Source organism: Conger conger, chromosome 1, assembly GCF_963514075.1.
Source record: "Conger conger chromosome 1, fConCon1.1, whole genome shotgun sequence".
Taxonomy (NCBI): Eukaryota; Metazoa; Chordata; class Actinopteri; order Anguilliformes; family Congridae; genus Conger; species Conger conger.
The window spans coordinates 64,625,094-64,652,591 of record NC_083760.1 but is presented as its reverse complement, the minus strand read 5'-3'; the positions used below and the strand labels follow the sequence as shown (position 1 = coordinate 64,652,591).

General features: G+C 41.2%; 1 protein-coding gene across 1 annotated transcript; it reads right to left on the bottom strand.

Moving 5' to 3' along the window:
• Nucleotides 1–5,732: 5,732 nt before the first annotated feature.
• Nucleotides 5,733–27,118, bottom strand: gask1a (golgi associated kinase 1A). Its single transcript, XM_061241020.1, has 5 exons — nt 26,689–27,118; nt 16,987–18,594; nt 11,463–11,585; nt 10,416–10,519; nt 5,733–6,599 (listed from the first exon to the last, which is right to left on the bottom strand). The coding sequence occupies exons 1-5, from the start codon at nt 26,689–26,691 to the stop codon at nt 6,395–6,397; spliced, it is 2,043 nt and encodes a 680-aa protein (XP_061097004.1). The 5' UTR covers nt 26,692–27,118; the 3' UTR covers nt 5,733–6,394.
• Nucleotides 27,119–27,498: the final 380 nt, after the last annotated feature.

The window sequence follows — 27,498 nt, the reverse complement described above, 5'->3', positions numbered from 1 at the left end:
AAATCGAGAATCCTGAGGTTATTTTCTGGTGAAAATGCAATACTGTGTGAATATCCATGCCAACAGCTTCAGGAAATTGTTGGTCCTTCATCATCAGAAATTGCAGGATGGTTTGTATTGTGAGTTTGTGAAGTGGGTAATACTGCAATGTCTCATATTGTCTGCCAGAATGTTCTGGATGTGTTCACTGTGTTACAGCTGCAGGGGAAAACAAACCAGTGAAGTGGTTCATTTCACCCAGTCAGTATGGACATCGTCCAAACTGGCAAGTGTGTCGGCATGAAGGAATACTTTCCAGAGACTAGTGTGCCACGTGCACGGTGGGTGTTAATATAGTTAAAGACGAAGCCCTAAGATGGCGACGGTTTATGATGAATGACTGCAGCAGACAAACCGCTAAATTTTACTAGCAGGTCCACACTGACAAACAGGTAATTATTAGCTAGTTATGTGGATGCAAGAACTGAACAAAAACAAGGCTCCTTGGTTAATTTATTTATAAACACCTCCTAAAACCTTTGTATTTGTGCTGAAACAAGAATTCCAGCACTAATAATACACAGGAAAAACAGCTCTGTTTACTCAGCTTGTAGGAGGAGTGTAGGCAAGACAATGCCATTGGGGATTGAAGTGAAATTATTTACATCACAGGCTCTAAACAGAACTGAAAAAGGAGATTTATCTTTTCTGTGGATGTATCCGAGTAAGACTTCATTTGATGGTTGGTACAAGGCTTTCATATCCAGTACTGTGCCTTTAGGCAGCAGCTGAGTGTGTGTTGTGTGTGTGGTGTGGCTTTGGGGGTTAATGTCTGTCAATGCATACAATTACACTGTGCTCCAAGATGTAATTACTTAACTAAAATGCCTGCTCTTGCACTCTAGTCATAACAATAATTTTATGATTAATTGAAACAGTTCCATAAAAATAATTGTTACAGTAAACACATTGGAAGACTTCTGTTCTTAGTGCTGAAGCTGACAAAGGAACCTCAGGTACTTTCAGGGTGAAATGATGTGGCTGTTTAGCATGGGATTTGTCTGTTGGGTTTTTGTCTACACTGTATTTATTCAGATCTTGGTTACCTAGTGGCCAGTAAATCTGTAACTAATATTGTATGACAGAAAAAAATGGGTGTCAGTGCTCAGTGGTAAATAACCATCTGCTTGGGTAGAGCACGTGATTATGTCTCTCTCCATATCTCACAAACTGTCAATGTGGCAACAGTAATTATTTTCTTGGGTGTACTTTTTCATTAAGCTGTCTGAAAAAACTCAGAACACAGGGGCAACCAAACAAAAGGCAGCTAACACAGCACTGAAAACCAGGGGCAAATGAAGTCTGGCCTGTTTTATTCTGTACTTTGAGAGTAATCAAGTTTACTGTGGTCTTTGGTATGAGCCGATTTATTTGTTTGTTGTTTATTATTGTGTATTATTTGTTGTTTAGGCAGTTTAATTTCAGCTTTTTTGCTGAGCATCAGGTGGAAATTCAGGAAACCTTTGCTGCCTAACGGCTACATGTTTGTTTTTACTTTTCCAAATGATTTCAGCTGTAATATTCCAGGAGAAATACAATACGTAACATATTCATATACTGTACATGGTCATAGTTCACCATATGCAGCATGTTGATTTGTCCCCACATGATCATCCTGTTACTGCTCTCCATTATCCACTAGAAACCAGTAAGTGGAGCCACCAGTTCATGGTGTTCTGGTCTTCCCATCCTCCCATCTCTAATCTTACTTAGCATTCATGCTGCAAGGCACATAAGGGCCAGAGAAGCACATTCCTTTTCTGATGTATAATTAAAGACACAAGCACTGCCACGTTTTACCCAGTGCTGTGCAGGCCCGGCAAGGCTTTCATTCTCAGTGAAAACAGACTGTCACCCATTATTTGGTTTCAGCTCGTACCAACAGGCGCTTCCTCAGCATGCCAGCCACACAGATCCAGTGTTCAGAGAGAGACTCCCATCTCCTGCTGATTTCCACAGAGAAATCAAATCATCAGAAATCAAAGCAATGAGAGCATTTATTCCACTGCCTGATCTTATAATATGGTACTGTACATTTTTTTTATTTTTTTTATAAATTTTATCCGTTTTTTTCCCTTTTTCTCCCAATTTGGTAGCCAATTGGACCCCGTCTGATTCAATTAGAGCCAGTATTAGATACACCGCCCACACCCCATCCCTCGGCGGCCAACCTCACCTACCAAGTTGTAACCGTGAATTCGAGGCGCCTGAGGTGCTTGTTTTGTGCGGCGATCTACTAACCCTGCCAAGTCCCTCCCTCTGGAGCAGCAAGCCAATTATTGCTGTTCCACGTGAGCCGGCCAAACTTGGCTTTTGGCAGGACCGAGAATCGAACCCCGGTCCCCAGTGTGCAACTGCAGCGAACTGAAACCGCAAGTCTGCTGCGTCTTAGCCTGTTGCGCCACCACGGCTCCGGTACTGTACATTTTACTTTACACACATTTTGATAATCTATGTGTAATTCAGTGCGGTATTGATTATAAAAAGTGTATGTTGGAATTTATGACAGTAAAGAAAGGTAAGGTATAAGCTCATTTAGCTGATCCTGGTTCATTCTGTGCTACTACAGTACAGTACATACTCAACACAACACAAAATATTCAGCCTCAATCCAAGACCTTGAACTTGGAATCGCAGACTATAATCTCTTTCTCTCCCTCTCTAATTATGGATATTTTATTGGCAAGCAGACCATGAGAATGGTTTAACCAATCCGATTTTGGGTACAAAACACAGAATGCAAAATGGAAAATAACAAAGAAGCAGTATGTGGGAAGATTGAAATGAAAGAGTAATGCATCTTGCAAATGGAAGCATACTTCTCTCCTCAGATTTGCCTGATAGAGGCCAGCTCGGAGATTACAGGGCAGGTCTGTCGCTTCTGCCACGGACTCCACAGATGCTCTGCTTGCGTGCCAGGCCTGTGATTGGCTAAGTGACATTTCCTACTGTTGCCAAGGGACCCATGTGATGTGCTGGTTTATATCTCAGCATAATTAAGTTCCCCGTTTGATAATAAGCTTTGCTCTACTGCACCATATCATCAACAAACAGTATCACATCACACGGAAGCTTCTCTATGAGACCCAAATAGAAATCAGAGGAAAACATTTGGTTTGTGTGAATTTTGAATTGTGTAGAAGGAAATGTATTTGTGTCAATGTGCAATGTGCAATGGGCTCCTTGCTTTTCAATATAAATTGGAATAAGATATAAGGATCTTGTCCTAAGGATTCAATATAAAGATGGAATATCAGAGCAAATAATGAAGATGAAGCAAACTGGAAGGCCATATCTGTGAATCTCACGTTAGTGAGGGATTAGCTGTTCATCATATTATCAGTCGCAGAACCCAGTTCAGAAGAGTTGAAGTCCAGACAAAAGCATTGCATTTCCAATTAGGTTTATTTATTTTGTCAATATGACATATTTAGGAAGTATGAACAATTTGTCATGCATTCTAATCATTTTCATTAAAAAATATCAGCACAATAGTAAGAACACTAACTTATCTTCATGCACCTGTCATAGGGTTTGAGTACACAACCTCTTCTCAAGAAGCCATGATAAACCATCAGCCAAGAGATACCAAATGCTAAACTCCATTAAGGGAGCGAGTCAACTTTTTAAATCCTCAAACCATTGTAGGAAAACAAATAAAATGTTGCACAGTCATTAAAACATTAATTGCAATCTTGGAAAAACCACAACTTCTCTCTGATCACGCAGTGGCAGGGAGTAAACAGACATGCTTAAGCTTTCTTTTTATAGAATCCTGTGCCGCAGACAGCAGATGAGAAAACAGGCCCTGACATTTTCAAATCATTCACTTTCATTGCAAGACACGTTTTCCATTCATAGATTACATAAGACAGAGATGGAAGTAAACAAAATAAAAGACTTGTGACAGATGATAACATTCTCGTCAGGGTGATAAGGTAAGAGCTTCCAGTCAGCTGAACACACATTGCAGTCATAACACTGATCAAGTTTTTTTCAACAGCTGTTTGCTACCATTCCTTCGAAATTCTGTATAAACACGCCTGAAACAGTTTATTGCTTACCGCCTTATAGATCACATTGAGTGTCAGGGTCCTTATGAGCAAAAAGAGTTGCTTTTCATGCGCCTACAAGCTGTCAGTTTGCTGGGATTTTTCACAGAATTTACTTAAGAATTCACAGCCTCAGATAACAAAAATACCTGCAAACAAGAAACGCAGCTACATGATGTTCAGCAGTAAGAGCTATGGGATAGCAAATATACAGTACAGTGACCATACAATGCAAGCACAAGTCAAAAATGAATTTATGATTTCTGCTACAAGTGCTTGTGAAAAGAATATCATGGAGAATTTCTCAGAAACAACCATCTGTGTTTCCAACAGGCATGTGGTTTTGGGCACAATCTGGCATATCAGTAAGTGGACCTTACTGGTTTATGCTTAAAATGACTGAAAGACATTGATGAAGATTTGATCATTAAATCCCAAAAAAAATTACAGTACATCACAACTGACACAAGATCCATCCTAATTTAGGCTAATGGGAGCTTACAATTTACAAATTTAAAGTGACTGTAAAGGTAAATCCATGCTTCAGACTACGTTGTATGGAATGCCCTAAGCATCAGGAACAGTCGAGAAATCAGTTGCATCGCAAAAATCATTTAGTATCAGTCTATCTATTTCTATGTGTGGATTAAATGGGTGGAATTCAGTTCATAACCAGACACTATCAGAGCTATTGGGTCCAAATCATTAATGACATCACGAAGGACCTGATCTCATTTGCAATACATGTTTTAGTCTCATTGCATATCTCCTCCCATAGTTTCATGAGATTTGTATGTAAAGTGATTTGTAGATAGAACTATGTAGTGGTATGGTGGTGCAGTGGATAACACCATCACCTCAACAAAAATGTTCTGGGTTTGAATCCCAACATTTTACAAACTTAATCCCTCAGGGTTTCCTAATCCCAGTCTCCCCCCTTCTCCAAAACAATTTTGTTCTGGGTGGAATATTTTGGTAAGAGTTCTGGAGGGAGGTGGGATGGCAAGGCAGTCCAGACCATGCCCATACAATCCTGATGTTTTCAATACAGATTTTATGTGTGACTTGCAGTGTGTGTTATTATAGCTATTGACATTACTTTCAATAGATATTTTGTGGATGTGTAGTGGATAAATCCCTCTATGGTGATAATCTATGGTAATTTCAACTATTCTCAGCCTCTTTACAGTCAGTTTAAATATTTTCATTTTCAGAACATCAATGTTAATTGCTTATATAGTTAACTAGGTAGTTAACTAGTTTTTCATTTTGTAATTAAAATTTGTCAGCATGAGGAATCTTAAGTGCTATCTTTGTTGGGCTTGGCCACTCGGTAAATGAGCATAGCTCATGGAGTTGACTCCTATTCTCTCATTCTCATTTTCCTCCACACAACAAATTTTGCAAAGGCAATATACTAGACACATCACTTAACCTTTTCTTGTCTTATCCATAAGGCATAGGCATGATGGCATTGTTTATATTTCCATTTTTTTATATATATATATATCCTATTGCTTTTTATAATTTTATTTTTAAACTATAAAGAAATTACATCCATATTTTAAGCGCTCAAACAGAAATTTTGGGATTCAGAGTGTCTTTCAGAAATGGAAAAACATACTGCACAAATTAATCTGGAAACCAAGAAAGACAACTGAAAAGCTTAAAAGTTCATAAACTACAATGCACTCCAAAAGTAAGGGAACAGTAGCGTGAAATTTAGTTAATTTTCAAAATATTATATGACTTACTTTTGCACAGCGGAAATAGGGGGCGCACAAAAACAGCTGTTTCTGTTAAATGGTAAAACATATACACAAGTATAGCGAAAGTAACACATTTCATTCAACCATACTTTCAGAGGGCACTGTATGTTGACTAATGACCATTGTGCAAAATGCAGTGATGCAGACTTTTTGAAATCTTTTTGAAAGATTTTTGACATAAATGAAAAAAAGACAATTATTTGGTAAGCTAATATCACCACAAATCAGCATGTTTAGAGATGTCTTTGCATCGCCATCTTCTCAATAGTAAGGTCAAGGCTTAATCTAATCCATTTGAGCACATCATTAAGTTGATGGCTTTTAATGCCTCTGTGTTGTTAAAATGAGACATCTTCCCAGAGTCAAGAAACTGTTTCTAGTTGAATAGTTGGGGACGAAAGTTGAGACTGATCAATTGAAACAGATTTTAAAAATCTGTACCCCATATTATTCACAGTTTTTATTGAGCTGTCCCTCAGTTTTGTAAGGATGGGAGGCACCTGACAGAAGAGCTGTGTGTATGCAGCGTGAGGATCAGGGGTCCCTGCTGAGTCGCAGTTTCTTGTCCTGAATGTGGTGAAGCAGCACTTCTCCTCTCTTTTGCAACACATGAATGAGTGGTCGAAGTCCCAGGACACCGCCCTGACTTTCCCAGAATTCCCTGTCAGTGTAGAGAGAGCGCAGGAGCATGCTCTCCAGACAGCCCGACTGCAACACGGACACTGCCCTCTCTGGAAACCTGAGAAACACACAGACCAGGTAAAGGTAAGGGAGAAGCACACACCATAGAGCAGGTAAAGGTAAGGAAGAAGCACACACCATAGAGCAGGTAAAGGTAACAGAAGCACACACCATAGAGCAGGTAAAGGTAACAAGAACACACCATAGAGCAGGTAAAGGTAAGGAAGAAGCACACACCATAGAGCAGGTAAAGGTAAGGAAGAAGCACACACCATAGAGCAGGTAAAGGTAAGGAAGAAGCAAACACCATAGAGCAGGTAAAGGTAGCAGAAGCACACACCACAGAGCAGGTAAAGGTAACAGAAGCACACACCATAGAGCGGGTAAAGGTAACAGAAGCACACACCATAGAGCAGGAAAGGGTAAGGGAAAAGAAACATACTGTAAGATTTAAAGGTCTACAGTGAGCTCCATAATGTTTGGAACAGATGCATTTTTTCTTGATTTTGCACTGTACTCCACAATTATAGATTTGGAATCTAATCAAACTGTATTATCCGCAAACTATAACCTGGCCATCCTGTTTTTGCAGCTAACTAGTGGTTGTAGCTAACTTTATTTGCAGCTAACTTGCAGTGTAGCCTCTGTAGTTCACAGTAGTCACAGTTCTTCATTATGGTGAGAGGTCTTCAGTCAGCAGCTGTAGAGGTTTGGCATACCAGGCTATTTGCAATTACTGAGCTCCCCAATGCTCTCTTTCTTTGATTCTGGTTAACCTAATCTTTGTCTCTGACTGCTTTGTATTTTTACTTCTCAGCCTCCTAATGGCTTAACTTTCACTCTGGTCCTCATGTCAACAAATGCCAAAAACAGACTTCAAAGGCAGCCAAAAGTCTAGAATCAAGACTAGATACCGAGAGCTCTGTTAAACTTTCACTAAGGAACACAACCTGATTAATCAGAAACACCTGTGAAGCTATTCTCACAAATAGGGGGGGGGGGGGAAGTATTTGTCTCAAACATTATGGAGCTCACTGTATTAGAATAAATAGTTGTTGTGGCACAAAACTTATTACAGCATTTCCTTCCTCTATAGCATTAAGCGAAAATACCAAATCTTGCTCATGTTAAACGCTGCTTCAATGCACTCATTAAAATAAAGTAAATAGAGCAGGATATGGCAGAAAAGGCATAGTTTCACCCTTTGAATCTCAATTAAGATTAGGATTAATCCTTGATCCAAACAGTTTAAACAAAAATGTCTTGCAAATATATTTTTTTACATTACTATATGCATTGCATGCAGCTTTTAATAGCAAGTTGTCGATTTAGCGGGGTATTACTAAAAGTAATTATGCAAATGAACATGGCCGGTTTATGGGATTTCAATGTGCATATTGTATAACTTGGAAGATTTGTAGATCCTTATTCAGACATCTGAAAGTGGGATGTTTGAACAGAAAATACTCTCCATTTTTATAATCTAGAATGCAGGCAATTTCTTATTAACCATAATTACATCAGGCAAATAAATGCTCACATGCCAGATCTAAAGTCAAGACCTACTTTGCCCATGAGTTAACAAACTCACAAAAATAACTTTCACATAATTGTGGCAAGGCTTGATAAATCACACGAGATCAATCATATGCAATACTCTCCTCCTTCCTCATTCTTCTTTTGCAGTATCACATCAAAACTCCCAAAATTAATGAAGGCTCGCTGGCTCAATTTAGAGGCCCCTGTTTTTAAAAATTTAACGTCTGCTAAATTCAGGAGTCCCGATTTAAGAAATATGGATATGTAGTATCTGCCTTATCTTTTATTATCAGATACAGTGGCAAGAAAAAGTATGTGAACCCTTTGGAATTACTTGGTTTTCTGCATTAATTGGTCATAAAATGTGATCTGATCTACATCTACATCTACAAGTCCCAAGTATAGACAAACTCAATGTGCTTAACCTAATACCACGCAAAGAATTATAATATTTCATGTCTTTATTGAACACATCCATTGAACATTCACAGTGCTGGTGGAAAAAGTAAGTGAACCCTTGGATTTAATAACTGGTCGAACCTCCTTTGGCAGCAATAACCTCCAACAAGCGTTTCCAGTAGCTGCTGATCAGACCTGCACAACGTTCAGGAGGAATTTTAGACCATTCTTCCTTACAGAACTGCTTCAGCTCAGCCATATTCTTAGGATGTCTGGTGTGAACAGCTCTCTTGAGGTCATTCCACAGCATCTCTATTGGATTCAGGTCTGGACTCTGACTGGCACACTCCAAAACGCGGATTTTCTTTTTTTGAAGCCATTCTGTAGTAGATTTACTTCGACGTTTAGGGTCATTGTCCTGCTGCATCACCCAACTTCTACTGAGCTTCAGCTGGCGGACAGCCACCCTGACATTATTCTGTAGGATACCTTGATAAACTTGAGAATTCATTTTCCCCTCGATGATTGCAAGCGGTCGAGGCCCAGAAGCAGCAAAGCAGCCCCAAATCATGATGTTCCCTCCACCGTACTTCACCGTTGGGATGATGTTTTCATGTTGGTATGCAGTGGAGTTGGAGTTGTGGAGTGTCAAGGTACTCTTTGGCAAACTTCAGTGATGTTTTTTTTGGAAAGCAGCGGCTTCCTCCGTGGTGTCCTGCCATGGACACCATGGCTGTTCAATGATTTGCGTATGGTAGACTCATGAACAGAGATGTTAACCAGTTCCAATGATTCCCTCAAGACTTTAGCTGTTACTCTAGGCTTCTTTTTTACCTCACTGAGCATTCTGCGTTGTGCTTTTGGAGTCAACTTGGCGGGGCGCCCACTTCTAGGGAGAGTAGCCACAGTACTAAATCATCTCCATTTGTAGACAATTTGTCTAATTGTGGACTGGTGAATACCTAAAGTCTTGGAGATTACTTTGTAACCCTTTCCAGTTTTATGCAAGTCAACAATTTTTGATCGTAGGTCTTCGGAGATCTCTTTTTTGCGAGGCATGGTTCACATCAGCAGATGCTTCTTGTGAATAGCAAACTCAAAAAGTTTGAGTGTTTTTTATAAGTCAAAGTAGCTCTACACCTCGCTCCAATCTCGTTTCATTGATTGGACTCCAGGTTTGCTAACTCCTGACTCTAATTAGCTTTTGTTGAAGTCATTAGCATAAGGGTTCACTTATTTTTTCCACCAGCACTGTGAATGTTTAATGGATGTGTCCAATAAAGACATAAAATATTATAATTGTTTGTGTGGTATTAGGTTAAGCACATTGAGTTTGTCTCTACTTGGGACTTAGATGTAGATCAGATCACATTTTATGACCAATTAATGCAGAAAACCAAGTAATTCCAAAGGGTTCACATACTTTTTCTTGCCACTGTATGTCAAACACAGCACATTTGTTACACGACTCCTCCAAAATGAAACCAATACAAATATGGTAGTTTTACTTAGTACTAATTTATGAATACATTATTAATTTATGTATTTGCTAGTTTTATTTTTATTTGCTTACTTTACTTATGTTACCTTGAAATAGACAGAGCTCCTACAGCTGTAGGAAAATATGTGTCACGTACTGACCTAATATTTCTAGGAAAGCAATAGGCCTATGTCCCAATTTAAATGTGGGGGAAAAAATAAGTACCTGAATTCAGCACATGAAAACAACTGCATGCTGTACTCTTCTAAAGAAAAAAGGGGTTTGGGCTTTTTTTGCATCACTGTAAACATTTCTTGGCAAAATTACTTGGGACACTGTTGGTAGAGCATGGGTCTCTACATAGATTCCCTTCCATATGGGCATGCTTCAAAGTCACCTGAGACTGAAAAAACCTTGAGTATGGATTTTGTAGCAGGTGGAGTGCGTCATACTTACTCCTTGATGCCCTCCACCAGACGGAAGTTGAGGTTGTCATGTGGGTGCTGGGGCCTGCCAGCATTGTCGATGAACACAAGCCTGGAGGGGTCACCCTTCCTCACCTGTGACATACGGGCAGTCTCTCTCACAAGTTCTTTGGAGGCAGAAAAAAGGTTATCCCTTCCTTCCCACTGTCCCCAATTCCCAAGTATTGAAGTGAGGTCAGTGTGTATCTCCACCTAATGGTCAGATCTTGTGTTAAAAAGCAACATGATCTCTATGAAGTGCCTGACCAGCTTAATATCAAACAGAGCTGAAACATAACTGTGATTACAGCGTCACCGGGGTTCTGGAAGACAAAAGAAAGCCTGTTTGCCAAGGGGCTATTAGCAGTGAAGTGCAGTTTGTACTCTATTCTCCACAGACCTCACGTGGAGCAGTCAGGTCTACATTTCCAAAGCAAAGAGTAATTACAACTGATTTGGGATCAGCTGTGGGCACAGATCCAGCCCTTTAAGCAGCTGACTCCTCACTCTTTGAGTTCGCTCATAAATCTCTTCTATGTTACTACACGAGGTGTAGAGAAAGGGCTGTGTGAGTCTGAAATTCAAGTCAAGCCAAAGCCTACATTTATTATAAAGTACACAACATTGCATAACTGTAAAATATGAGCCCATTCATACAGCTTGTTTTTTTGTGGAGCATTAAAGTGAAACCCCAGTGTCTAACCAGAGTGCTCGCACGAAGAACACTAACTACTAGGACAATGAGAAACTGGAGAACAGCAGGCATATGTGGGTGCACACACACACACATATACATACACACACGCACAAAGGCGCTTAAAGATTCATACACAGATGGACACTAATACGCCACTATTCTTTTATTCTTTACTTCCAGAAGGTGAGATGTGCTCCCACACATTCAGTCCAACCAGCAGTTAATTGTTGTAGCATACAGCGTGGACCATGCATGTTGGAGCATTCAGCCATTCTGTATAGCTATGTGCCATACAACACACTTTTGCCTCCTGCAGAATGTGTGTCAGTGGGAGAGACATACCAGAATGTGCACAAGCACCAGGTCCTTTGGGCTCCTGCACTTTATGTGTAGTAGGTTCTCCACACAGGACTCAGAGGGGTCTGGCTCAAACCCGCAGCAGTATCGGTCCAGCCGGTCGCTAACCTGGACGACAGGGCATTCAGAGGACATTTATACACAGGCATCATCCAGAGGTAACGACACCTACTGACTGACAATGAATGCAAATCGGTATCAATCCATTAGAGCTTGTCCAAGCTCATATTCAAAACAGCCACATACTGAACCCACTACAAGAGCACGACAAAATGACTTTCACGCTATATCCAGAGACTACTTTCAATAGCACCCAGGGGAAAGAAGGGGAAAAAAGCAGAGAGGAGACAGAGATAGCAGTGGTGAGAAATAGGGTAGAGACAAAGTATAAAGGAATGGAGGGAGGAAAATGAAGACAGAGATGGAGGTGGTAAGGGAAAGGATTTTTTTTCTTTCTGGCACAGTGTCACTGTCAGAGAGGAGCAGGCAAGGCTAAAAACCAGAGTTAAAAAAACAAAAAACAATTCCCCCCTAAAACACAGACGTACTCTTGCAGAAAAGGCAGCATTGGGCTCATGCAGGATAGAGGCTGCGAACTGGTATTCCCTGCTCTGGAAGGTCCTGGATCTGAAGTCAAAGCAGCTGGATTCTGACAAGGTCTTTGTTGCTTTATTAAGAGAGCTCTTGTAATGGGCCTGCAGGTTCTACCTGGACTAGAGAATATCCCTTCCCTGAGGAGGTCTGTAGAAGAATAAATGAGTGCTCTGTGAGTAGAATACATTGCCCTGTGTTATATAAGTAGATTACATTACTCTCACAAATGTGTATGTGCTTACTTCCATGGTTTCTGCCCAAGACAAAATCTATGACTCAAAGGAAGGTTCCAGATTAGAATGCAAATGAGGGGTTTCCTATTCATCTCTAGATCTAGTGCTGTTTATTTACCATGTAAAATGCACTTTTACAAGTAGCCTTGGCTAAAATCATCTGCCAAATAACTAAAGTGTACAACTATAAATTGTAATTCCATTGTTTACATATTGAAACACATTATTCTACATTATTCTACTGGGATTAATTAAAAAACGAATCTCATTTAGTGGTGTTCATGTCACGGATGTAGTCAAATTAAGCCTGCTTTACACTGTAGGCGCTAACCTGAGCCTGTGTTTCACTACCTCAGGTGTTAAACTAGAGATTCAGGCGAGCGGCTTGTTCAAATGTCTGCCACTTCATGCTTTCACACTTCCTGTCCACATTTCGACCGCCTGCACAAACAGCCTGCTTTCAGGGGGACTGAAAGAGAGCGTCGCTCAGTGCCTGAGTGTTGATGCTGTAAATAACCTCCACGGAATCGACAACCTAAGAAAAAGGGGATGGGATGCAGTACATAAAAAAGAGTGTAGCAATAACTATAAATGTCCTACTGATTCAATAACGTCCTCTAATCATCGCACACTGTTTTGTAAAACTAGTAACTCTTAAGGAGAGCCCTTTTCTATCCTGTTAAGAAATACTGCTTACTTTCATAAAATATTAAACAAAGAAAATAAAGTGTATCTGGCAAATTTCTGTGGCAGAGAGCTGTAAAAGAGATGGGTGAAGGTCACCAATCATCTGAAACACTTGGCATATGACACTACTTTCATGATATTACTTTCATCTACTTTCAAAATGCATAAAAGATCTGTGTTGTGAACCAAATCCACCACCCACAGACCACTCTTGAAATTTCACACCATTCTACAATATTTTGTAACAGTTCAATGTTACCTTTTTCTCAAGAAAAGCCAGCCAAATAAAGTCATGGTCTGTGTGAGTATATCCCATTTACATTAGGGAACATAGTGATGTAGTAAAACAGCTATTTTAACTATTTGTTATCTATTTAATATGCTCTGGATGTCCGTAAACATGCTTTTCTGTAGTCTGGGTTTTGTGGTATTTAGAATGCATTGTGAATTTGCACTGTAGGGTACCCTGGTTAAAACCAGTTGCAAAGCATGATTATGGAATAGTGGAATAGTGGGACGCAATGATGCCACCTAACTTTGGGGTTGCCAAGGCTTTCAGCTGAGAAGCATAGAATAATTGCAATAATGTGCAATTATAGAGCCAAATATTAAGTTTGACTATTTAAGTGAAACTACAGCACGTTATTTCACTGATTAACACACCTTCAACCAGAGAGGAGGGAACAAATGATTGATAGCTGGCTTAGTGATTGGATGGAATGAAAATCAGATGATTGGGCACGCCTGGCCTACATCATAATTGCCCTGATACAGGCACTTCTTTGTTATCTATTACTACATGTTTTATGGAGTCCCTTGGGGACAGGACTTGGCAGTGCATCCTTTTGACAAATTACTAAACACTGAATATAAAACCAGGGGCACATATACATCTCACTTTTAAAACCACCTCACAAAACTTTATTAACACACTGGGGGAAAAAAACAAATTTTACTGCTGACTTTATTTTGGAGTATCATTCATTAGAACATAGCATTACCATCCAGAAACCAAAATCATCAGATCATCCATTAAAATGTTGCCCAGAGATCATCCGACACCTCGGAAACTTGATGAGACTCCATCCTTATCCCCATTCCTTCTACGCTAAGGGAACTCACAACATGATATATCCCAAGGTCTCCATTGACTGATCTCCATGAAACTGGGTGAGATTGCATGCAAAGTATTCCTTTGCTCCCTGTGCTTATGTAATGATCTCTCTGCCTTGCAATTATCTTCACAGCAGAAAATGAACATGGTTGGCTGGCCTTACTGCTGCCAGGAAAAAAGTGGCATATGGAAGCCCCCACAGATACGCACTTAAGATCACTGGTGTTTACTTTTTTTATATACTACTTAGCTAGAGCTCTTCGTTTCTAGGATGCAAGCAAATATTTAATTTAAGCCTGATGCTGTTTGTATACAGTGGGCTCCAAAATGATTTGCACCCCTGATAAATCTACACAAAATGTGCTGTAAACTACAACAACAAAAAAATTGACATAAGCTTTTTATTTTCCAACATTAGTAGTGTGCTGTATTAATGATTCAGTGGAACCAACCAAAGTCATACAAAAATATATTTCCCCCCAAAACTGATTCCACAATTATCGGCACCCCTGGTTTAATGAACACCCCTGACAAAGATGACAGCCAAGTGTGTTTTCCTATAATTTATGATAAGGTTAGAGAACACATTTGGATAGATTTTTGACCACTCCTTCATGTAGAACTTTTTGGAATCATCGATATCCTTGGGATACCTCCCTCTTCAGTTCATTGGATTTAAGTCTGGAGACTGAGATGGCCATTGCATTTCTGCATGGATTTTGATGTACAAGTCATTTCATACTGGACAATCTTCCTATGACCAATACTCAGCTTCCTAGCAGAGGCAACCAAACTTTCTGCCAAGATTTCCTCGTACTTTGTTGAATTAATTGTGCCATTGATCTTACATGGTGTCCGTGGACTGGCAGCAAAACCTCTCCAAAACTGCCACATTTGACAGTAGGTATGAGGTGTTTCTCCTTGTATGCACTGCATTTTGCCACCAAACATGTTGATGGTGTGTACGTCTCATTTGACCATAGCACTCTGTTCCACTCATAATTCCAATGAGGTTTGGCAAACTCAAGAGGCTTGGTTTTGTTTACTGTGCTCAGTAAGGGCTGTCTTTGTGCCACCCTTCCAAAGAGTTTGTTAATATGGAGACACAACCAGTCTCTGCAGTTCTTTAATTGCAATCCTTTGGTTACTTATAGCCTCCCTCTCCATATTCCTTACCGTCTGTGGGGATAATATGCACTTGCATCCTCTTCCTGGCAAGTTTGTAACCATTCCATATGTTTTATGCATTTGTATTACTGCACTTACAGTGCTAAGTGGTATGTTTAACCGTGTATATATATTTTTGTACCCATTATCCGACTCACCCGAAGCTAAACAATGATCACTGCAAGATTTATTGCAAATTGTAAAATGTGTTTTAATACATTTCATAGCTTGGCAGATGCATTTTTGAAGTGGCTGTGGGAGACCAAATACACTCCCCAGAAATAAATTCCACCAAATATTTCTTAAATACATAGACCAATTGGAAAAGACAGATATTTGAAAATCTCTTTTTGCATTTGTGACTTAATGCATTGTAAATTGAATTCTAATCAGATTTGAGCTGAAATGTGTGTACACGCATGCATGCACACACACACACACATACACAATATATATATACATATTAAGCTGCCAAAGGCACAAGTCAATAAGGCACGAGCAGTTTTCTATCTGTTTTATCTGATGTGCAAGTGCGCTCTGAACTGTGATGCATTCTAAAACTATAGAAGCTTTAAAACGATGATGGGCTTTCAGGCAGGACAGAATGGGGACTCTGTGTGGGGGAGGTGAATAACAAAGGACAGCTCTCTCGGTCTCTCTCTGGTCGGTCGATAGCTGTAAAATCGCCAACAGCTAATGGAGATTGATTGAGACTCAAATTACTGACTGAGACTCTGAAACACCTGTTCCTACCTGATAATTTAACACCTCTCAAGCAGTGAGCAGTATAGCGTTGGATTCTGACACTATGTGCGTGTGTGTGCTTGCCTTGTGTCCTTCTTTGTGTTCAAAGAGAGCAAACACATAGTGTCCCTAATCCCACATCCATAAAGATAAACTAAGCATACTTGTGGCACAAACTCCACATTCTTAATGAATCTGCCGTAGTCTGCATCCACAGTTCCACTGCTTCATGGTGACAGTAATCCTTTGGTGGACACTGGAGCGACAGTCTAATTAAAGGCCATTGATTGATGGTCAATTAAACTTGACAATAAATTACAGATCTGTAAGAAGTAAACTTCCATACTCTCCAGACACAGATTCTCCGGGCTCTTAATCAGTCTGAACTGAGGAAATGCTGCGGGGAATGCCTCATTAAGCTGTACACCTAACAAGGCACAGGCAATACCCATACCTGTGATTCATGCAAAAATTAAATACATGGTAAGCAATCAGATCTAACTTCAGGGAGAAAATCTGGCCCTGTGCTGAGGCTGTGGCTTCATCAGAAATGTCTGTTTCAAATATCAGAAACTGTTGGCTGTGAGTCATCTCAGTTATATAATCCCCTGATACACCCAGTAGCACTAAAATGTATGTATCCCTCACCCTGATGGAATCCTCCCTTCAGCCTACCAAACTGTTTAAGAAATATGAAAGTCTGTACTTCTGTAGTTTCTTTCTTTAAAAATTATAATCATTAATTTGATATTAGTTGCCCTATATTTGTTTTCCATCCAGCCCATCTCAGCAGTCAGGATTCAAAACCCCCAAGACAATAATGCAAAACCCTTGTTTTGGTGCATGTGTGTTCATGCTGTAGCATTAAATTACAAAAACAAATTCCCATAATTTCTTTGATGTAGCACAACACAAACTGTATTTCTGCAATAAAAGGAAGAAATGAGTATAATGTCAGCATTCCTCTTACTTGCAGAAGGAAGTCAAACAAAGCCAGTCTTCCCCATTCTGAGTGGTGAACCCCTAGGCAGGATGAGGAATTTGTGGGCGCTCCCTTCCTGCTACAGTGGGCCTTCAGCAGGGCCTGATACTGTGGCCAAGTGAGAGAGAAGGAGTTCTGATCATTGTCATCGTCTGCCAGATGCTGGATGTCCGGGGCCCACCACACAACGGGCCGAGCCGAGCCACTGGTGTACCTGTACGGCAGGAGGTCACTGTGGAAGCTTCGAGACACTGTAGGCAGGCTCCTGTTCAGGCCCAGCACCCGGTCAAGATGGAAAGCAAAGACTTCATACCAGTCATCTGGGCGCTTGATCAGGGCGCAGAGTCCCTGCTGGCAGTGACTCTCGTGTTGGCTTGGTGAACTCCCGAGGCTGGCACCCCCCTGTCTGAGCCCCACCTGTAGGACCTGCCCATGGGAAGGCACTCTGGCCTTACTGACCACCGTGCCGCTGGACAGCAGCTCCATTTTCCGGATGTCATCCTCAGAGAGCCAAGGCAAGGGCCCTGCTGCGCTGCGAATGCTTCTGGTCCCCCCTTCTGGAAATGTCTCCTCGCCCAGCTTCTCACACCAGTCAAACTTCTCCACCACATCCCCCATGCTGGACCTGTTCCCCTCCAAAAAGACCAAGCTAAGGTTCTTGGGCTTCGCATTCTCTGCCTGCTCCTCCTGTGTTCCCGTGTCTCTTTGGGCCTGCTGAGGTCTCACAGGCTTTGCAGCGCGGCCTTCTCCACTGCGCTTGTCAGCAGAGCTGGCATGATTGGACGGCTCAAAGTCTCGCGGCTGGGTATGTCTGGAGACCCTCACCCCTGCCTTGTTTGCTGCATGTGAGCGCTGCCTGGGTGGAGGTAGCTGGATAGCGATGACAGTGTCTCTGCTGCTACTTGTGTCAGTTCTCTGCTGGTGGGCCCGTTTCTCCTCTCTGTCACTGTGCAATGCAGACTCAGAGGTCCCCTGGCTCACACCAGCAGGGCTATTCCTCTTTGGACTCTTCATGACAGCTTGATGACTGTCCAGTTTCTTATGCTTGTGCTGGACCTCGTGCAAACCCTCACCCTCTCTGTGCTTTCCTCTAGCCCGAGCACCCTCTGCTTGGCGTGGAACCCTGCCCCCATGTTTCCCCTCTTTGTACTGGCCTCCAACACCCTCTTCTCGATGCGGGATTGCACCCCGTCCATGCCGCACCCCATCGGTACCACCTCCCTCACCCTCACTCTCCTTTTGCAGGACACTGTCCCGACCCAATTTGCTCTGAACCATCCCTGCTCCATGCTGGACCCCACTCCCTCTGTGCTGGACCCCGCCGCCTCTCTGGTGATTCTGCCTCTCTGCTGGCTCCTTGGCACGCCGTTTTCTTCTGGTGCCCGGGTGTAGATCCAGAGGCAGTGGATGAAAAGGTTCATAAGGGGCCGAATTCTGGCTCTGCCCAGCAGAATGCAGACTTCGCTGGGAAAGGCTGTGGTTCTCCTCCGGGAGAGGTGGAAGGTCACTGATCATCACAATGGACAAGATGAAGAAGAAGATGAAAGCCACGACTGACCTCCGCCTGCAGCACATCTTCGACCAAATTCTGAGGGCCTGGAAGACAAAAGAATCATCAGCAATGAGATGAGCTTCGACAGAAATCAACAAATATCAATAATAATGTACAGTGTAACAAATACAATTGAATTTATATTTTATATAGTCAACTGCTCAAATATAAACAGTTGCTGTTTATTTGATGCCAATACAGCATAATTCAATAAATGAAGACAGAGGTTTCTCAGGGAATATTTAGTGAAAATAAGCTCTATTCAGAAACTTGCTAATCCACAATTTTTACAAACAGAGGATGTTGCACTAATTACCTCATTATCAGCTAGCCGAATTGTTCAAATGGATCCACACAAATCAAGCATATCCTACAAAAACTGTTTTATCATTGACGCTGAATTGTACATTATGGCCTGACTGTTCTGTGACAGTTAAGTCTGCCAAGGCTGTCCATTATCACCACAAACAGATTTCTGAGGGCATTGTGTTCTTCGCTGAATCTTCCAGAAGTTGAATCAGTGCTTTCTCTCAGTGATGCATTCCAGCTGGCTAGACCAGGGCTTGGAACAGCCTTACGGAAATCCCATGGGTAAACACTCCTGTGCTGTCTGTCTTCGCTGAGGCCTCTGTATTTTTTTCTTAAATAATTTGCCACCCAATGAGGGGCTGAACATGTCAGATTTGCACCACTAACGTCCAACTAACTATTGCAATTCGAGCCGTGCTAATGTGCGATCCACACTACCAATTCGGGAGTCAGATACCCGTGGTTCTCCACTGAAAAATGTGGTGTTGCCAGCATACTTCTTTTCACAGCACAGTCCACAGCCAAGCTTGCACAGAGCTGAGTTGGGGGGAGATATCTCACATGCAGCTTTGGCATGCAGTCCATGATTGATGAAGGTCACTAGAGATCAATGAAAAGCAGATCCCTAACTGAATGACACCTCCCGTACCCTGGGTGATGCAATTGCGCATCGCCAAATTGAGCTACTGGTCACAGTTAGCACTGGCATGTTCCAGATTCAATCGGAAATCATGGGCTCACCCATACACCACAACGTGGCGCCTTAACTAAATGAGCCACCCAGCAGCCCCATGTCTGGATGCATTAATAGGATAATTTGTTTCAGACATGGTTGGCTTTCTTTAAAGGTGTAAAATCATCCCAATTCAATCAACATTCCTCCAATCAGTAGCAGTCAGTGTAATTCAAGCGTTTCTTCTTCTTCAAAAATGGTTTGAGTTCAGTGATCCCCTAAATTAACTTAAATTAACTTGCCAAAAAAAAGAAAATAACATTCTGCATTTAACTGCAAGTAAGTTACGGATGTTGACTGAACCCAAGATCATCTTTAGCACAGTTACCCAGGAACATTATCCTCGTTCTCAAGTCCTTCTCCTTTGCGATTGATGAAAGCATGTCGCCATTTACTCTTGCGTAAAATATACCTGTCGCCAAGGTAGTTTAGTCTTCACATTTTGTATTATTTGCCTCTGCAATGCTCCATTTACATGGACAACTATTCATATCCAATGTAGAATTGATATTTGAATCTGGGAAGGAATGTTTCAGAATGGTGCCACCTCTCGCTCACAGTCCATGGGTGTTATGCTTTTCCCAGATCTTCCAGTGAAAGGATTCCATTATGCTCCAGGCAAAGAATGTCTCACTCGTCGTTTTGAAGTTCCAGAGCGGTTTCTGCTGAAACACTATCTGCTGTGGTTCCAGGACAGACCTGCTGCTGCACAGATGACAGCAGGAAGCAGATCAAAACGAGGCCCTCACATACAGGATACTCTAAAAGAGGAAAATCCCAGTCAGGAGCTCAGGGTGCAACAGGCACATTCCGCACGGCACTTTATTGGTCCATCTATTGTGGATATCTCTTGATTAGAAAAACAGTATTAATGGCCCTGCGGTCAGGCCCACACATAACAAAAATAGTACCGTTTAAAAATAGATTGATTCAAAACAGATTAATTTTTTAACAGCTTTTGTAGTGTGTGGCTCCTTTTGACACAGTTTGGCTCACTGAAATTGTGTTCAGTGGTTATTGTTCCAACCAACTTCTCCGAAAAGCTTTTAAAAAAAATTTCCAGCACGTATGTTTCAAATACACATAAATAAGACAGCTTTGGAGCTGCTATAAGGTCTATTTCTTCAATTTGAAGGAGGCTACTTTTTGTATCCATTACAAAAAGTAGCACCATCCCTGCTGTGGTGCGAAGTCTGTCCAGCATTTTTTCCATCACCGCATCTCCAGTGGAACTGCTACACAAGTGAATGACAACAGATAACTAAAATATATTTGGGCCCTAATCATTTGAACCAAATAAGGACTTAAAATGTGTGTGTGGGACAGAGTGTGAGAGCAACTGTGAGAGCAACTGCTGATACAAAGTGATAACAATGAGTCACAGTCTCATGGCTTACAGACAGAAACATCCAGATTACAGGAATCAACAGAGAAGCACTTTTACAATACAAGTCAATTCTGCAAAGCAGCTCAGAGGAGAACACTACTGCTGTGCTACTATCCCATCACCTGGAGGAGAGACAATCAGCCACTCCAGTAAGCCTGCCTCATTGGGGGCTCAAAGAGAAACTGCTTAGCCTAGAGCCCCCAAATCCCACTGCCTACAGCCCAGTCCAGAGACCCCAATACTCACAGTCACTTTCACAGTTAATGTGGTGATTCACAAAATGGTGATTGGAGGGGGGCAGGGTTGAGGAGATGATAAAGGAGATCTGTGGAGGGAAAGGATAAAGGACATTGCTGGGAGATGTGTGCAGTACACAGAGTGACTGCAGTCAGAGGGAGTGTGTTGCTGGGTCATATGTGCAGTACACAGAGTGACTGCAGTCAGAGGGAGTGTGTTGCTGGGTCATATGTGCAGTACACAGAGTGACTGCAGTCAGAGGGAGTGTGTTGCTGGGTCATATGTGCAGTACACAGAATGACTGCAGTCAGAGGGAGTGTGTTGCTGGGTCATATGTGCAGTACACAGAATGACTGCAGTTAATGCACAAGGTCACGCTGTCTAGTGTGAATCACCTTTATGGTGATTTTGTTTTGCTCTCCTCTCCACGCTTGTTATTTTACAATGTCCCAGGTCAGGAAGAAGATCTTTGAACCTACAATCATTATGTTTCACCTCTCCAACTGCAAATGATTTGGCTCTGTTCCACATTTCTCTGCCTCTAGCCATGACAACAGCATGTGGTGAATGCTAATGCACTCTCCTTCTCTTCAGGCAGCAGGTGTTCTCTCATTATTTCTGTTCCATCTATTTTCAATTTAACACTTGAGTAGGAGAAATAATTTTAAAATAAAAAATAAAACTGGGAAGACCATTGGAATGCTTAACTGGAATGTTCTAACCATAGACACAATCGTGTAATTAACACAGTGCAGAGCACAAGAGGTTAAGTAATTATTGGCTAGTAATAATTTTTTTAGGATTTATGGATTAAACAAATAATATCCCATTCAGAGTCAAGTTACAAATGCAGTACAAAAATGATAATCCATTCAAACAGATTCACAAGCCTTGACTCTGAAGCACAAAAGATAAAAGCAAATAAACATAGCCGCTAGCTGCGATTTGGGGGCTTGACTTGCACTGAAATGGGTGAGCGGTGAGCTTAAAAGGTGAGCTTAAAAAATTAAGCCCAGTCTTGTCCCCTTGGCACAGCTACGTAAAGATAAGCAGAAGTATTTATGCCTGTCTAATTTGTTCTACTACTTGATTGACTTGTAAGAAACCAGTTACTGCTCAGATGACATCCTGTATGTAAGTCGACCCATCAATGGTTTTTCACAAACCAATTTTCTACAGAAGTAGCAATTGGATTGACTAAAAATTTCAGTATGCAGAATTTGTTTTTAGCCTTTTTGGATTACAATAACTTTACTCATCAAGATGCGGAACTTATTGATGCAAAGACACAATTAAACAGTAAGTGTATTAGCGCAAAATATAGAATACAATTGTCATACTCCTGGCCAAGAACTATTCATTACTACAGAGCTTCATAGCATGTAGCCAATTTGAGACTTTGCTTATAGCTCAGCTTGTTAAATCTGAATTTGTTACACTTCACATTGTCACTCAGATGGGAGCAAAGAGGAAAACACCCAATGATTGATCCCATAAAAACACACACCCTTTAGGTTTGTGTGTGGTTCTCTGCACTGGAGCACCATCCTGGCAAACATAAAATACACGATGCATCAATTCTGTGAATTTTAAACAGAATCACTGCTTAGACCTACAACACGGTTGGATGAACTCAGTCCATTCACTAGTTGTTCAAAGACAAAAAGTTATTCCCTCTCTGAAAGCATGCATTTGTCCACAGGCACTGAACATTGATTTCCCCTTTAGCACTCTGGTTGGACCCACCAGCAAGTTTCCTTCAGACATTACCCACTCCTACTCCCAACCTCCTAAAAGCAGGCAGACGTTCTTGGATTGGGGAAGGGATGGAGAGGCACAGCATACAGAACTCATAAAGTGCTCTTAAGGCCAGATCTGTCCTGACCAGTTTAGTGAAAAAAAACCACACGCCTCATATTTCCTGAGGAAATTCCAAATGGTCCATTCTGTCCAATGTAAACCTCTTCAGCGACAGCAAAACGCAGTGAGGCAAGAATGTTAGACAGAGGTTGAGAGGTTTCACAAAAATGATTTTTTTTATTAAATAGACTATTCAAGGCCACTATAGGATAATCTTACTGGGGCCAATGAGCATCATTTGGATGATTCATTAGGATTAATCTAAGATGTGAGACCCAACACTCAACCAGCAAGTTCTATCCTCACCAGCAGTATTTCTGCATCTTTAAAAAAAGGGCTGAAGTGACACTGTTGTTTCTGCAGCTGTGTGCGGCTCTAGCTAGGGTTGTTAACGGGTCATACGTCATGCACTGAAATGATAACATTCCTCCCCGTCTCCTTCAGGAACCTGGGCTTGTTTAGACTGCTGTGCTATGAGACCAGATATCACCATGGAATTTGAGCCTTGCTGCTTTCACTTCCACAGCTCGTGAGTTAAGGGCCCAGCTGTGAACACAACTGGCTCCACTGCGTCCATTTCCTTCTGTAAGCGATGGCGCCTTGAAGCTCACATCAGGCAGAAGACAGGTTCCTTAATACACATGCTTTAACAGAAGATCGTCTGGTTAAATCTGCTTTAACAGAAGGTTGTCTGGTTAAAGCTGCTTTAACGAAAGGTCGTCTGGTTAAATCTGCTTCAACAGAATATCGTCTGGTTAAAGCTGCTGTAACAGAAGGTCGTCTGGTTAAAGCTGCTTTAACAGAAGATTGTCTGGTTAAAGCTGCTCAGGCAATTTTCCTGTTGTTTGTTGAAAGGAAATCTGCCCTCTTTCGATATTTTTCTATGATTCTACCATTCAAGTCAAATGAAAAAACCTTATGCAGATGCTTATCATTTGCAGGCAAGCAGTGACGCAGAGCAACACTAACACTGCCTCCGCTCCCACGTGATTCAGAAACTAGCCGATGCGGGATAGATGTGTCTGTACGCCATACAGAGAGCTCTCCGGTGACCAAAACTCATGGACCAGATAAAGCAGAGCAGCGCTAACCACACCGAGCAGTGCACCTTCTCCAAATAATAAAAGGAGTAGACCTACGCAACATGATGCCACTGATGTTGGACAGCTTTTCAGGGTTTACACAATGGGAATATACAAATAAGGCAAACTCTTGCTTGTTTATTCATGGTAGCTAGCTAGCGAGTTTGACGGAACAACATCACACAATGTCCTTGGAGTCTGGTACTGCATTGGTCAACATGAGTTGCCCTAATGAAAGTCTAGGAAGCCATTATGAGGGTGACAAGAAAAAAAAGGCAGAGACATAGGCCAAACCACACTGTACACTTACATCTGGTCTATTACTCACCAGTGCTAGCTTTCTTCTCAGTAATTTTTTTTTTTTTCAGCCTCATAATGACTTCCTTAACTTCCCTTAGCACAACTCTGGTACTCATATTGACAAATGCTCATAACAGACTCCAAGGGCAATAAATAATAAAAGCCTAGAATCAAGACGTATACCTACACTAAGGCAGAAATTGAACACACCCGACTAATCAGAAACCCACGTGAAGCCATTTGTCCCAAAGATTGTTGCTCTGGATTGGGGGGACTATATATAAAAAGTTCTGCAATTTCTACAGGGTGGATAATGTGTATAATAACACCATTTATTAAAAGCTAAGAATATGCACTGTAGCCACATGCAAATTGTTTGATCACAAATTACAGTGGCTGGAAAATTTTAACATAACCATAAATTATCACCAAGGGATGTATCCACTACACATCCACCAAATATCTATTCAAAGTAATGTAAGTAACTAACGATAATAACACACATTTTAATTCAGACAAGAATTCTGCATGTCAGGATTTTATGGGTGTGGTCTGGACTGTCTCACCACCCCACCTCCCTCCCCAACTCCTCCCAGAATGTACCACCACACAGAAAGACCCCCAGTCAGGATTCAATGCAGTTGTTGCAAGGCAACGGTGTCATCCACTGCACAAACCATGCCGCCATATAACTCATCCTATAAATCTCTCTATATACAAATCTCATGAAACTATGGGAGGAGATGTGCAATGAGATTAAAACATTTATTGGACATTCATTCTTGATGTCATGTCAAGAACAGCTCAGTGACCCAACAGCTCAGTGTCTGGTAATGAATTGAACTCCACACATTCAATCCCCACATAGGAATTGATGAGGTTTACACTGATATATGTTGATATTGCAATTTATTTGATTTAACTAACTATGCTGATGCTTAATACATACCATAACGCCATTCAATGTAGTTTGAAGCCACCAGTCACTTTAAAAGTGTACAGAGCCAAATCATAGAGAAGATATGTCTGTCCCAAGACGTATGGTGCTCTCTACATAGGGACTAAAGTAATTATTGGCCTGTTCGGAATTATGCTCCATCTCTGCTCATCTGACATTTTATTAGGAACTGCAGCCTGAGGGGATGTTTGCTTGAATGATGATGAAATTATGAATGCACGATTGCAGGTTACGCAATATGAAATCAACTGTAATCGGTGACACTACAGTGCAGTGAATGCACCGCTCTCAGCAATTCAATCTGCAGATTCCAACGGAAAATATAGCCTACATTTGAATTCAAACAGTTGAATTTAACTTTCTCTTACTGACCAAAAGCTGGACATCATCATTCTACAGATGCCAGGTACGAGACATAACTTTTACTGCGAACTGAGCACTGGTTCTAGAGCCCTAGCTCATGTGGTTTCTACATCTGCTTTTGAGTTTTACCAGCACCCGATTAACATAATCGAGAAGGAACGGGGAGGTGCTACACTTCTTTTTTTGTTTTGCCTCATTTTTCCTCCCTTCAATTTGGAGGTATCTAGGTGTGGTTTAAGGTGATTATGTTTCTTCTATTTCCCCCTGACTCAGCGCTAACATAAAGCAATATCTGATTCTGCAGTAGCCTACAACAGACTACACATCCATGTGAAAAGTTATTCTGCGTGAACATTATACTTCGTTTGCTCTGTATTTTTGAAGCACATGGAAACGCTACAGTGGATTCAAAAACACTAATGTTTTACTTTCTCTATACAATGTTCAGCCATCATTGCATGATTCCACACCATCGCTGCATACCGCTGTCGACAAAATTCAAATAGTGCAAACACAGATGGTCATATTAATCTGTACAGGAATTTGCAACATGACGCGTATTGTAGGCTATTATTTTTGAAGCCGTATTGAATCTTCTTGATGCCACGTATTACGACCGAAACCAGGTGTGAAATGTCGCTGTAACTGTGCTGTATCGAGTGTGACAGGTTTCAACCCCTTTATTATGTAAATCAGGACGACGGGATTATAAAAATTCTATTGTTTGCTGTTGATCGATATCCAAATAGAACAGCACATGGTCTTATTCGATGGAAAGCATTGTAGGCTACCTTTAGCACACGTGCATTTGCAGTTTCATAGTTTTCAGAGTTCAGCCACTATCATATGTGCCATATGAAATTTACAACAGTATATATGTGGATTTATGTAAGACAGTCGACCACTTACCATTCTTTCTTCTGGCTGCAGGACACGTTAACCTCTCTTGCGTGCACAGGTCTTTCGGACTGAAGTCATCTCTATTGAGTTACGCATCATCATTCACATTCAGTTCCTCAGGCATCTCGCGTGCAACTCTCATTCCATGGTGCAAAAACATCTTCTGTACCCATTAAACCACAGCCGTTTCCACCCAAATAAATTGGTAATGTTCTTCACCAATTTTTCATATCTATTATATTTTTCACAACTTGTCAAGCGCAATCAGTATGATTACAGCGTGTTGCAGCAGAGTAGCCTACACGTGTATCATTTAGTTTCATATATTTTAAATGTATAAAAGTCTACAAAAGGAAAGTTGAGAGACGACATTAACTTTTAGCTGAGAGCAATAATAAGTTATACTATTTTCGCAGCCGCAAAGTCAATCAGAACCAGTCGTCCCTCCCGTAAGGTCTGTTCACTTGGAAAGAGTTGCTTCATAATAAAAGCCCTCGACTTCTCGACCGACTGGGTAAGGTCGCTGAAACTCGGGAACAGACTGGCTTCCTAACAATGCGCGATATACAGCTGGCAAATATTGAAGATACACTGCCACATTTCGGCATTATTATTATTATTATTATTATTATTATTATTATTATGATGATGATGTTGTGTTAATTAATATGCAATTCATTGGATTAAACAATTTATTAAAGATGTGCCATGTGTCCCACATCTCTCTTCATCAACTGTGAATCAATCCTGAATCCAACCATCCAGTTTATCCTGATTTTCAGTGTCAAAAGTATGCTACTCTCTAATCAGATGATCTTG